This window comes from Tarenaya hassleriana, unplaced genomic scaffold (assembly GCF_000463585.1).
Source record: "Tarenaya hassleriana unplaced genomic scaffold, ASM46358v1 Cleome29, whole genome shotgun sequence".
Taxonomy (NCBI): Eukaryota; Viridiplantae; Streptophyta; class Magnoliopsida; order Brassicales; family Cleomaceae; genus Tarenaya; species Tarenaya hassleriana.
This window is the reverse complement of record NW_010966092.1, coordinates 836,867-851,355: the sequence shown is the minus strand read 5'-3', so window position 1 is coordinate 851,355 and position 14,489 is coordinate 836,867. Positions and strand designations below refer to the sequence as shown.

The window sequence follows — 14,489 nt, the reverse complement described above, 5'->3', positions numbered from 1 at the left end:
AAATCAAAATACAAAATTATTCAGTTCGGTTATTAAAAACCGAACCGGTAGATCACCGGCAAAGATTCGAGTTTACAAGTGTATCAATAGAGAAGTGTTTTGTTACCAATCTTCTCTTGTTAGATGTCAACATGCATAAATTCTGAGATGATGATGTCAATACATGCACATGACATGATTATGATATATGATGGAAACGTTGATCCAAATGAAGAAAAACCCAATGGTGTAAATAACTAAGCCAACAAAAATCCGAATGACATCATAACTTCAACTCGATATAAATCCACTAAAAAGGGAATCTTTAGAGATGGAACATAATGTAAAGAAAAAAAAAGGGAAGTAAGCTCTTCAGATATTCTGTGGCAAAAACGAAGAGACTTGTTTTCAAGAGTCAGCAATAGTGACCTCAACCTCGACTCCAGGTTCAATGGTGATGGATGTGATCTGCTTGACCACGTCGGGCGAACTGAAGAGATCGATCACCCGCTTGTGAATCCTCAGCTCGAATCTGTCCCATGTGTTGGTTCCTATCGCAAACCCGAGTGAGATAATGTGTCAAAACTTTGAAAAGCAACAAGCTTTGCATCAGGTCGAGAGGAACATGAAAACAAAATTCAAGAGTTCAAATCTGATTCCACATAGAATCATCTGACAGAAAAAGGCATAGAGATATATTACGTGTCCAACTGTTTCAGGTGAGGAAATAAGATGAACAGGATTGAGACCATTCCTAAGTGATAGTTTCTTGGAAACAGAAGGCAATGGGTACAGGGCAATAAAGGACAAAACTTCCACAGATTGAAGCACAATCGAATCAGAGATCATACCGAAGAAATGAACAGAAATTCTCCGGGAAACGATAAAGAGGTCAATTATAAGGGAGTTTCAATATGTACCTTCACCACAAGGTGCTTTTCTGGTAGTGATGTGAAGAACCTTGGTCGGCATTCTTACAGGTCCCTTCACACGTAGTCTCTTGTCCTTGGCTCCGCGAACCAAGTCAGCACACACTACACATTTGGCAAGAGAACAGATACATCAAATTAATTTATCATTTGAAAAACTGACTATACAAATAACCCTTCCGTAACGATTTCCATATAGGCGTGTAAACTGGTGAAATAACATCATGATGTCTATAAAACACTGTCGCACCACACAAAACAAGTATCTACTTCATGAATCATTGATGATGGATTGTAAGACAAATGCTAATCTCCCAACATTGGAAATTTTCGTGCTTCTGGGTCACACAATCTGTCAAAGACTTGACACAAATCTCCTTGTAACCTCCAAGTAACTAATAGCAGGATGTAACATTGGAAACCCAACAAGACGGATCAGACATTGTAATTAGAGATAAGAACTAACCCTTCTCGAGGTTTTTCACATTCTTCGAGGACAGAGTGATCCTGATCTTGTGAATTTGCTCCAATGGCTCCTCCAAACCGGCCTTTGCTGGCTTCATTGCGTACGCCATGTTTTCACGTGAAACTTCTCCTTCTGTAAATCATTCATAACAATCAAAGCTTCATAAGCTAAGCCCACAAGCGACCTTATCAGGCAGAGAAGATACCACAGATAACACAAATCAATATACAGAGCAGATAATTCAAAGGCATAACAAAACACACACCCACACACACACACGCGAATATATCGACAAATCGATCGCGCTCAGAAATTTCTGATGCTTTAGCGACAGCGAAATCTTACAGAAAACCAGGAGATTACCGTCCAGGGCTACGAACATACATAAGTACATACACAAATACGTATAGACACATGACGGGGAAACGAATATACCAGCAGAAGAGGGTTTTCTTCAGCCGTGAGTGTTGTCTAGAAGAAAAAAAAAAACCCTAAAGCCGCTTTTGTAGATTTAGGGTTTTTATACGCAAGAGATGGTGTTCTTATCAGATTTAGGGTTGTACAAGTTTTAGTGACAACATTTTTCAAATTGGGCTTTTTTTAAATTTGGGCCGACATATTTTTTTCCTGAGAAGCCCAATAAGTTTATGTGAACTATAAAACATGCGCGTTACCGAGTTTATTTCATATGTAATCCATTCACTAAGAGCATATATACTTAAAGAATATCAAGCAAGTATTATAATAATCATGTAGATTTATTGTTATATAATATTTATGTGTTTGAACCACTCTATACATACTAATAAAATTAGGTAAGCGCTCGGGCGATGTACGAGTTGTTCTTTTTTTTATTGATTATTTTATTGTAATATTTGTTTTCATATATATAATAGTCACTAAAATAAGATAATAAATTTTATTAAAAAATGATTAAAGTCCACTCCCCATTTTATTTTCTACACCTTCATTTTAAAATTTTATCATTAAATTTATATCCTAATTTATTCATAATTATATTTTCTAGTTTATCTATTAAAATTATAATATATTTTATTAAAAATAATTATATTTTATTTAAAAAATTAATATTTGTTGTCCACTTTTCCCTTTTAAATTTTTCTTATTTAATTTTATAAAAAAAATTCATAACCAATTTCTTTCTTCGATCTACCAAATTAAACTTGGCATAACCAATTTCTCGTCATTTCATTTTGATTACTCATTATAATAATCTCTTCGATCCAATCAGAATTTTAAAAACTGTCATAAAATTAGGGCTAAAAATGCGAACAATTCGGACACGGTTGAACGACGACGGTGCATGCATAAAGCCGAGAATCTCCTGGAGCATGGTCTTCTTGCTGCCGAGGGTGACTACCAGTCCGCTACCTCGGACTTCCCCTAAGCTCTCGTAGGCTATCCAAGGGTGACTACCAGCTCTTGATTGACAGGATTGAGGACAAGCTGAATGCTTGGACGACAAAGCTTCTATCCTCAGCTGGCAAAGCTCAACTTATATCCTCTGTCATCTATGGGATGATCAACTCCTGGAACATGGTCTTCTTGCTGCCGAGGTACTTCCTGAAGCGGGTTGACAGTCTCTGCTCGTCTTTCTTGTGGGGATCCTCCCCAGGAAGTGCTCAGACTCACCGTATCTCTTGGGATGTGGTCTGCCTCCCAAAGCGTGAGGGGGGACTTGGTTTGCACAAAGTAGAGAAAAAAAACCTAGTCTTCCGGCTAAAGCTGATATGGATGCTCCTAACAAATTCAGGTTCGTTGTGGGTAGCCTGGGTAAAAATGCATATCTTGAAAGGTCAAAGCCTTTGGTATTGCAGGATATCTACGATCATGTCATGGGACTTAAGAAAGTTGCTAGCGATAAGGGAACAGGCATGGAGCTACACAAAGTCTGCCTTAGGGAACGGAAAGGCCACCTCTTTTTGGCACGACAACTGGATGTCGCTGAGCCCATTGATTGAGTATATCGGTGGTTCGGGGCAATGCTTGGTGTCTACCGCGGGCTAGGTCAGATAAAATTGAACTTCTTCAGGTGGCGTTAGCAGGGATTGAACCCCCAAAACCTGATGCGCGGGAGGACAAGTTGCTGTAGAAGCTATGAACGGACGTATATGAAAGAAGGTTCAAAAGTTCAGCTACCTGGCAGCTAATTCGATGGCCAGGCCAACCAGTTGACTGGCTTTCACTTGTCTGGTTCAAGGAGGCCATCCCACGCTATGCTTTTGTCCAGTGGCAAGCACTGCAGCAGAGATTGCCGACGCGAGACCGACTCGCCAGGTGGGGTCTCCAAATCGACACGGTCTGCTGTCTTTGTGGTCAGTCTGACGAAACCCACTACCATCTCTTCTTTGACTGCACATTCAGTGCAGGTTTATGGACTTTCTTCGCAGCCAAATGCTGGCCTTCTCCGCCTCGAGATCTGCATCAATGTATCCAATGGGTGACAGGGCCTAGTTCAGCCAGGTCTGAAGGGAAAGAAATACTTGTGAAAATCATTGCTCAGGTGTCAACCTACTTGCTTTGGCGAGAAAGAAATAGTCGTATATTCAAAGGCGAAGCTCACTCAGTGGAGGAATTGCGAACTAAATTGGATCGCACCATTCGTAGCTTACTGCTGTCAGTTAAAGGTGTAAGATAATTTCAGGTTTTCAGGGATTTGCTTTTATGAAAACTCAAACGATAAATTGGATCTGGCTTTATATAATTCACACAAAACAATCAATAAAACATAGATTAGAAAACCATACCTGGATCCATGAATTGCAGCGGAATAACTTTAAGAACCAAAAGTCTTCTAGGGTTTTCTCTCCTTTCTCCCGTACTATAAGTTCTTTCTTGATGGACAGAAATAATGAAATATAATGTTCCTTTTATAGGGTGCGGAAACCCTGGTTGTATTAGGGTAAGGAGAGAGGGGACTTCCAATAATATCCCTGGGCCTTAATTCTTTAATGAGTTCTTATCCATCAAAGAACCAGATTAACATTAAAACCCGAAAGCCCAAATTACATGGGCCACATAATAATTTATTTCTTACATTCTCCCACTTGGCCCATGTGATGAATTGATGATCTAATAAATTTTAAGCGCGCAACTTTACATTAGATTCATATATCATCGATAACTTTCATTTGAATAACAATCGATGAATCATGGCGGTCACACATCACTTTTAACATGATCCCTTCCATGTATCACAATCAATTATCATCCAACATACTTTATGACCTAGGGATTATATCATTATGCACATTATCTTACTTAATAATATGTGTACACAAATAATATAATGATAACATGCCTAATAATTGTAGAAACAATACTTTAATTGAATTCAAAATGTCATAATCATAAATATAATGAGCAAAAAGTTCTCCGAAATAATCATTAAAGCAAGGACTTGTCAATAATGCCCATCCATTCGACATGTCCCTTAAATGTCTTAGGCGATAGTCCCTTAGTCAACGGATCCGCTATCATAAGATCGGTACTAATATGCTGAAATGACACTCTTCGTTTCTGCACTTCTTCTTTGACAGCTAAGTATTTTATCTCCATGTGCTTAGCACCTTTAGAGTATTTGTCGTTCTTTGAGAAGAAGATAGCTGCGGAATTATCACAATAAATTCTCAGCGGTCTGGCTATAGAGTCGACAATTCCAAGCCCTGAGATAAAGTTCTGCATCCATAATCCATGAACTGTAGTCTCAAAGCATGCTACAAATTCAGCTTCCATAGTAGAAGCAGCGATGACAGACTGCTTTCCACTTCTCCATGACACTGCTCCTCCGGCTAATAGGAACAGAGAACCGAAAGTTGACTTTCTGGTGTCAACGCATCCGGCAAAATCGGAATCTGAATACCCAATGACTTCCAAGTTGTCATTTCTTCTATATGTAAGCATGTGTTCCTTGGTGCCTTGCAAGTACCTTAGAACTTTCTTTGTAGCTTTTCAGTGATCTATTCCGGGATTACTCTGGTATCGGCCCAACATTCCAATAGCAAAACTGATATCTGGCCGTGTACACGTTTGAGCATACATCAAACTCCCAACCACTGACGCATAGGGAATACTTTCCATTTCTTTTCGTTCCAATTCGTTCTTTGGACATTGCATATTACTGAACTTGTCCCATTTCTGAATCGGAACTATCCCTGCAGAGCATTCACCCATTTTGAATCTCTCTAAGATCTTATTAATGTAACTTTTCTGAGACAATCCTAACAATCCTTGTGGTCTATCACGGAATATTTCTATTCCAATCACATAGGACGCCTCATCCATATCTTTCATCTCAAAGTTCTTAGAGAGAAACTTCTTTACGTCATGTAACATTCCAATGTCATTTGCAGCAAGTAGAATATCATCAACATACAAGACCAGAATCACATACTTGCTCCCACTAACTTTCATATAGATACATCGATCAACAATATTCTCTATAAAACCATAAGATGTAATGGTATCATTGAATTTAAGATACCATTGTCGGGAAGCTTGTTTCAGTCTGTATATTGACTTTCTCAGCTTACACACCAAATTTTCCTTTCCTGTGGCTTTAAAACCTTCAGGTTGGTCCATATAGACTTCTTCCTCTAAATCACCATTCAAAAAGGCAGTCTTTACATCCATTTGGTGAACCTCTAAGTCATAATGAGCCACCAAAGCCAAAACAATTCTCAAAGAATCTTTCTTAGACACCGGAGAGAAAGTCTCTTTATAGTCGATGTCATCTTTCTGGGTGTAACCTTTAGCAACTGTTGGGTTCCCTTCGGGTTCCTAGCATGCGATCTCATCGATCTAGGATTTGGATTCTAGGTTTCACGCAGCGGAAGGAAAGATCTAAACCTAGTCAAACGTCACACAAAACCAATTGTGCAATAACCCGAACAATCGTGTATATCGTCGTGGGATTCGAATACTTACCTCGTTCTTTCAAGATCTGGAAGTATCAATCGATCCAGGGCCTGTTTTAATCACCAAGAGTTGAAAGCACAACTCCTCTACACGTATCCACACCGGCGGGATGAATTCCAACAGTTTGGAACGTATCTGCTAGGATTTGTGAAGAGAAAACGATGTCCTTGACTTGGAATCGATATTCCAATCTCTAGAACTCAAGAGAAAGCTTCTCCAAAGCTCTAGGAAGTGTCTAGGACGTCTGAGGTTTGTTCTCTAGGTTTGTGGCGGCTCTCACATTAATTAGGATTGCCCAAAACCTTTAAAACGCGAAATAGGAAATCTGCCCGAAAGTCGGACCGTCCGGTCTAGGTCTGGACCGGACGGTCTGACATTCCACGCGGAACGGACGGTCCGCTTTCCCTCGCAGAACGGACGGTCTTGATCTGGACCGTCCGGTCTAGGTTTGGACCGGACGGTCTGGTACTCGCGGAACGGTCGGTCCACTCTTCAGCGGAACGGACGGACTGACATGGCTGGACCGTATGGTCAAGGCCTGGACCGGACGGTCTGGCCGTCTGGAACCCTTCCAGCTCGTTCCGTGGTTCCTTTCTCGCGTTGTTTTCTTCACGTGTGATTCATCCCTAATGGTGTGTGACCCTGTAGACCCATTCGAAGTGGCAGTGGCTTCGGAAACATTTCCCGAACCACAAGTCATGGTTAGCCTCTAACAAGACGCCATGACTACCCACCTAGAATAAAGTTAGAGGTGATCTAACAAAGCCAGCAATAGTTCGAGTTCTGATCCGCCCAGCGACATTCTCATGCGTAGGAGGTGACAAGTCCCGTATTGCATGTCTACTATCTGCATATGATTGGTGAACGTATCTGAGCAACGCCGTTATGATCCTCCGGTTAAAGACGACGTTTGACGCAGTCAAGACACGTCACTCCTCATATCAGATACTCTAGACATCTCAGGTCTTAGAATCTCCCACAATGATAACTGACCAGGGAGTTTAGAATCATCTGCAATGATTCAAGGATATTTACCGTAATATAACAAACATGCTAATCATATAACGGGAAAAGTAATGCATTCATAAACCAATGAATCAATACATAGTCAAAATATCATATCACGGATCATCGTAGAATATTACAACCAACAGCAACAAGTCGGGCCTTATACCTTTCGATATTACCACTTGAGTCACGCTTAGTCTTAAAGACCCATCTACAACCAACTCTCTTTGACTCATTCGGTAAATCAACTAAGTCCCAAACTTTATTGTCATCCATTGACTTTAATTCATCTTTCATGGCATCAAACCACTTTTCAGAATTATTACTATTCATGGCTTGCTTAAATGAGAACGGATCATCATCAATGCTTAAGTCACATTCATGTTCAAGAGTATAAACCATGTAGTCATCTGAGATAGCAGATCTTTTCTCCCTTTCAGACTGTCTCAGGATAACTTGTGGTTCATTAAACTCTTCTTGTGCTGTGACTGGTTCATCGGGTATATCTTCATTATGTGGGTTTTGGACATTCCTCTGTTGTAGCAAAATATCACGTGACATTGATGTGACTTGAGGAACAATAACTGTAGAAGGGATATCAGGTGTTAAAACATTATCCCGAATCTCTTCAATGTCCACCTTGCGTGGTTTAACACTCCCACTGATTTGACCATTTTCTATGAACCTTGCATTGCCAGCCTTTACAATTCTCGTACTGTGGTTAGGACAATAAAATATAAATCCTTTAGACTTTTCTGGATATCCAATGAAGAATCCACTGACTGTCCTAGGATCAAGTTTCTTTTCATGTGGATTATATACTCTTACTTCTGCTTCACAACCCCAAACATGTAAGTGTCTCAAACTCGGTTTCCTCCCCATCCACAATTCATAAGGTGTTTTAGGGACTGCTTTACTAGGAATCGGATTTAGCAACTATGTTGTCGTCTTTAATGCATGCATCCACAGTGAAAGAGGTAAAGAGCTATTACATATCATGTTCCTAACCATGTTCATTAATGTACGATTCCGCCTTTCAGCTACACCATTCTGTTGAGGTGTACCGGACATTGTATACTGTGCACAAATGCCCCTACTTTCGAGAAATTTTGCAAATGGACCTGGACATTGTCCACTTTCATCGTATTTACCATAATACTCACCACCTCTATCAGATCTCACAACTTTAACCTTTTTATCTAACTGTCTCTCAACTTCATTAATGAACACCTCAAGAACGTTCACAGATTGAGATTTATCATGCAGTAGATAAACATAACCATAACGTGAATAATCATCAATAAAGGTGATAAAGTACCTTTCTCCACCCCATGAAGGGATATCAAAAGGTCCACATATATCAGTGTGAATCAACTCAATAAGCTGAGTGCTTCTTGTGGCTGATTTCTTTGATGTATGTTTAGTCTGTTTTCCCTTTATACAGTCAATACATACTCCTAAGTCACTGAAATCCAAATGAGGCAGAATATCACTTTTCATCAACCTCACTAACCTTTCTTTGGATATGTGACCTAATCTTTGATGCCACAATAAAGCAGAACTTTCGTTATCGGGTGCACTACGTTTAATTCCCACACTATTCTCAACATTAAACAGGGATTCAGAAAACTTTCTGTCAAGATTGAAACGATAAAGACCATTCATTAAAATACCAGAACCATAAAGGTACTCATGTCTATATAATTGAAAAACACCAGAAGCAAACTTGACAGAAAAACCCATTAAATCCAACTTTCCTACGGAAACAAGATTTCTAGCACATTCAGGAACATAGAGACATCCCTCAAGATCTATATGACAACCAGTATCCAAGATCAATCTATAAGTCCAAATGCCTTCTATTCGTGCTTTCATCCTGTTTCCCATTACCACGTGTCTTTCAGGTCCTTTTATGGTTTGGATCATACGAAATCCCTGTTTTCATTTTTCTTTAATGGTGTTGTAATTCACCTGGAACTGACCAAACTCATCAGGCAGAGAGTTAATGATGAATTGGATCAAAAATGTTTCACTAACATCCATCCTCATAGTCTTCAACTTTGCTGCCATGTTAGACATGTGAGTCACATGATCATGGATAGACTGAGACCAGTCAAACTTTTTTGTAGTCAGCTCACTCATGAGACTACCTACAATTGACTTGTCAGCCAAATTCGATTGTGAATACTCTTTAATCTTATCCATAAATTCCCTTGCACTTTCAGTCTTAGGCATTGATGTCTTAACACTTTCCGCCATGGTCATCCTCATAAGGTTCAAACATAACCTATTAGACCGCTCCCAGGACTCAAAATAAGTCCTTTCATTTTCTGAGCTGGTATATGTTATGAAGGCTTTTCACTAACCAATAATGCAAGATCCAAATCATAAACACCTAGATAAAACTGGATCTGTTCAGACCAATCTGCATAGTTAAGCCCGTTGAACTTGACCACAGCATTGCCAGTTGCCATAGGGTTAAAAGAAGCTGCAAAACATTTATATATGCTCACTTATTAATGCTTTGAGTTAACGAAATAAAACAAGAAACTTAAGACGTATTTAAGCAACCTTTGGGCAATACTTAAATACAAACACAATCATTGATGCTACAATCACAATAATTTAATGTATCAAAAGTTATAAGACCTATTTAAATTCACTTTTGGACAGAAATTTAAATACGCATACCAACATTGATACAAAATACTTTTATGGACATCATAATATCAAAAATCAAATAAATATGCAATCTTTGGATATACATACTTATTGATCAAAATATTCGATTTGAATATCTAATCTTAATTAATCTAGGCCACTTTGGTGACTAACAAGATTCCATAATGTAGATATCGCATCGAATAAATAAATAAAAAAAGATATAACGTTTATATACAATTCGACCTAATATATATATATATATGCATAAATTGACTACCATTATTATATATTATATCGAATTATAAATATATCTCAAATAAATAAAATTCTGTAAGTTTAATAATTGTATATGAATACATCAAAACACTATAAGATCCGTAACATACACATATGCACATGTACCTTTAATATGCACGTCAAAATATGCATCATTATATCATACATATATGCATAAAATATTAAAATATGACCATGTATAAATTTATTATACATATTGACTTAAAAAGAGAAATTCATATGACCATGTATAAATTCATTATACATACAGATTTCAAAAAGAGAAATCATATCACAGATTTCAAATCAATGTAATATATTATTATTTCAAAGATGAACATTAGAAAAAGAAATCAAACTTTTTCATCGATATATGAATCTCTAAATATATAATTAGAGAAAACTTTAATCCGATGGAAAACTTTAACCGGTGAATTATGTTAAGCCAGAAACCATGCTCTGATACCATTGTAAGATAATTTCATGTTTTCAGGGATTTGCTTTTATGAAAACCCAAACGATAAACTGGATCTGACTTTATATAATTCACACAAAACAATCAATAAAACATAGATCAGAAAACCATACATGGATCCATGAATTGCAGCTCACTCATGATACTATAAATTCTTTCTTGATGGACAGAAATAATGAATTATAATGTTCCTTTTATAGGGTGCGAAAACCTGGTTGTATTAGGGTAAGGAGAGAGGAGACTTCCAATAATACCCCTGGGCCTTAATTCTTTAATGAGTTCTTATCCATCAAAGAACCAGATTAACATTAAAATCCGAAAGCCCAAATTAGGCCACATAATAATTTATTTCTTATAAAAGGTACTGGAAATGAGACCAGGAATACACTGCTCGAACTATGGTACGGCATATACTGGAGGGCAACTTAGAGTAGGACCTACTTGAGTCTTTTTGCTGGCATTCTTGCAATTTGGGTACATGGGATTCCCTGTTTTGTAAAGACTATTCCGTCAAGGAGGATGAGTCTGTAAAATTTTTGGTTATTATGAAAATCACATTCCACCAAAAAAAAAAAAAACCGAGAATCTCCATATGTATCATGATTAGATTTTCCGTGCACTACGTTTAATTCCCACACTATTCTCAACATTAAACATGGATTTAGAAAACTTTCTGTCAAGATTGAAACGATAAAGACCATCCATTAAAATACCAGAACCATAAAGGTATTCATGTCTATATAATTGAACGATTATTGATCATGGGTCCGGAAATTGACACGTGAAAATAATGCATTGCATGACCGTACAAGCGGATTACCAAACCGCTCCATGATTGGATTCAATGCGTGCACATCGTGGATTTTTTTTTAAAACGTCGTATTAATATAATGATCATTGATAAGGGCAAAAATATTTTATCTATTTTTTAACGATGATATTCTAATCCAGTTTATAATGGTTTTCATATTTTTTTTGCCCATGTATAATTAATCGTCTATTAATTTCCAGATAGTACACAATTTTTGTAATTTTTTTCTTCCCTTTAGAATGAAAGAACTAAATTTTTTTTTGGTAACGGAGGAAACCACCACGACTCTTCGGACGTGGAGTAAATCCACCGGTCTCACGCAATAGCCTGCAAACCACGTAAAACAGGTAAAACAACCGAAATTGACAGACTCGGAGACTGGACCCATTACCTTCCACTAAAAGGCATGAGCTCTCAACCACCAGAGCCAGGACTTCCCCAAGAACTAAATTTGTCTCGGGCATATATTCAACTCATGCTTTTGACAAATATGAAATCGAAGGGGGTGTTTTTCTTTGTTCACTCTACTTATATATTTAATATCTAAATAAAAATAGTAAAGAAATGTACGAAAACGCGAATCATGATCATATTTGCCCGACAATTAAGGGCCCCACCCCGAGAAAAGGGAGGGTCAAATATTCAATATATTTGCAAAATAAATGCAATATAATAAATTAAAAACTCCACCGTCCGCCTACTTTTCTTCTGCACCGCGGTAGACAACAGTGTCGGTAGCTACATGCCATGAGTCCATGATGACAATCACAGTATATATATATATAGAGAGAGAGAGAGAATTATAGATTTGAGATATAAATAGTAATAAACTTAAAATAAATTTATTTGAAATTTGGATTGGATGGCGTTGTCTGTATTTCCAGAGTTAGTTTTGGCAGTGTTACGTCCATTTTCTTATCTTATCTTTTGTTGCTTAGGAAAATTTAATTAAAATGACTCTATAATATTGTGTACATAATATATATATATAACACAACATAAAAAAATTCCAGAATGATGAAGTTGTGTAATTCACATAAAGGCAATAAGCTGACGTATTTAATCGTATATTAAAAGCGTACCACCATTATGGATCGATGTGTTTTGTGTATAACATGTACCACCGTATATGATACACTATAAAATTTGGTATAACGACCATCCATTAAAAAAAATCGAAATGAAATTATCATTTTATATCGTATTTGGTTCATTTAGAGTTGTACATTATTCAGTTTGAATCGATTGGAATTGGTCCTCTAACTCAAATATAAAAATCTTCATTTTAAATATCAAATAATTCAATTTCCAATATTTTCAAGTAATTCAATTTTTTTAAAAAAAACAATCGCTATAAAGACAGGCTCTAGGCCATTCACACTCCATCGAAAATCTCCACTTCTTCTTCTTCGCCAAAAAAACATGTCAAAGGAAAATCACAGTCTCCTCCTACTTGTACTTGTCTGCATCTCACACATCTTCTCCATTGCAGCCGCCAATGCAACAGCGCCGAAAAGGGCGGAGAACTTCGTAAAAGCCACCTGCAGAACCACGACTTACCCTACCGAATGCGTCCGTTCACTCTCCCTCTACGCAGACGCCATCCAAGCAAGCCCTCAACGCCTGGCCCACACCGCCTTAGCCGTCAGCCTTAACCGGGCATTATCTACCAAGATCTTCGTCTCCCGGTTCACCCGGTTCAAGGGCCTGACCAAACGTGAGTACCGAGCAATCGAGGACTGTGTCGAGGAGATCAGCGATACCGTTGACCGTTTGACCAAGTCGGTCAAAGAGTTCAAGATGTGTAGTCGTGGAGATGGGAATGGGTTTTGGTACCATATGAGTAACGTTCAGACATGGATGAGTGCTGCTTTGACCGACGAGAACACGTGCTCCGACGGGTTCGCGGGTCGGATCATGGACGGCCGGGTCAAGAACTCGGTCCGGGCTCGGATAGTCAACATGAGTCAAGAAACTAGCAATGCCTTGGCTTTGATTAATTACTTTGCTTCCAAGAAGCAATAAGCCTATGAAATTATCATGATGGTGTGTGTATATATATATATATATATATGCTTCTGTTCTGTATGCAGCTATATATATGTATGTGTGTATGTTTGTACGTGTGTATGCCTGCATGGTTTGCCACGGTTTTGATGTGAAATATATATTTGACCCTTTTGTGGGGGGTGTTTGAAGGCGGTTTCTTCTAAACTAAGTATAAAAAAGGCTAGGAGACAACAAATTGGGTTTAGGTGAAGTTTGAAGCCTAATTATGGGGTGCTCTATATCATTTTATAATCAAATTCAAATTTCGGTAATTCAATCGGTTGAATGAGGACGTAAAACATCTGTTTTGTTTCAAATTCGAATATCAAATTTGGTGAAAAAACGTATAATTCAAATCACATTGTTGGCTTCTCTTTCCAGGATTAGTCTGGATTTGGTTCGGTATACCCGATTATTAAAAAACAAATTCTAATCAAAATCTAAAAATGGACAAATTTTGTTATTTTTTAATTAAAATTGTTAAATAAATAAGTTTACATTGAAGATTAAATTTAAATCTGAAAAACTGAAGTAAATGAGATATAATTTTTTTAAAATCTAAAAACCCGAACGGAGTTGTTTAAACAAAAAAAAATCCAAAATTTCAACATAATCGGATATCTATCAAGAATATAAATTTACAAAGAAAAGCACAATTTTAGAATGTTTGGGATTGAGTTTAATATATAGTGCATTCGTAGTCAGGAGTGTCAATTTTGATCAGAACTGCGAAGTTTGGTCTGATCCTCAAAATATTGGGCTTCGAATCAAGATATTTAGACCCGAAAATTTTCGGACTTTCGGAGCGGGTTTAAATCGAGATTTGGACCAATCCAAAAGTCTATTATTTTTTAAAAATTTAATAAAAAAATAAATTTAACGGATCGATACGAT

The 14,489-nt window shown here is 37.6% G+C and overlaps 2 protein-coding genes across 2 annotated transcripts; one reads left to right on the top strand and one right to left on the bottom strand.

Annotated features, from left to right (window-relative positions):
• Positions 1-207: 207 nt before the first annotated feature.
• Positions 208-1,899, bottom strand: LOC104818264 (40S ribosomal protein S20-1). Its single transcript, XM_010547769.1, has 4 exons — positions 1,810-1,899; positions 1,375-1,506; positions 900-1,013; positions 208-530 (listed from the first exon to the last, which is right to left on the bottom strand). The coding sequence occupies exons 2-4, from the start codon at positions 1,481-1,483 to the stop codon at positions 388-390; spliced, it is 366 nt and encodes a 121-aa protein (XP_010546071.1). The 5' UTR covers positions 1,484-1,506; positions 1,810-1,899; the 3' UTR covers positions 208-387.
• Positions 1,900-12,925: 11,026 nt separating this feature from the next.
• On the top strand, positions 12,926-13,744 carry LOC104818263 (21 kDa protein-like). The gene has a single exon (XM_010547767.1). The coding sequence runs from the start codon at positions 12,969-12,971 to the stop codon at positions 13,569-13,571; it is 603 nt and encodes a 200-aa protein (XP_010546069.1). The 5' UTR covers positions 12,926-12,968; the 3' UTR covers positions 13,572-13,744.
• The last annotated feature ends 745 nt before the right edge of the window (positions 13,745-14,489 follow it).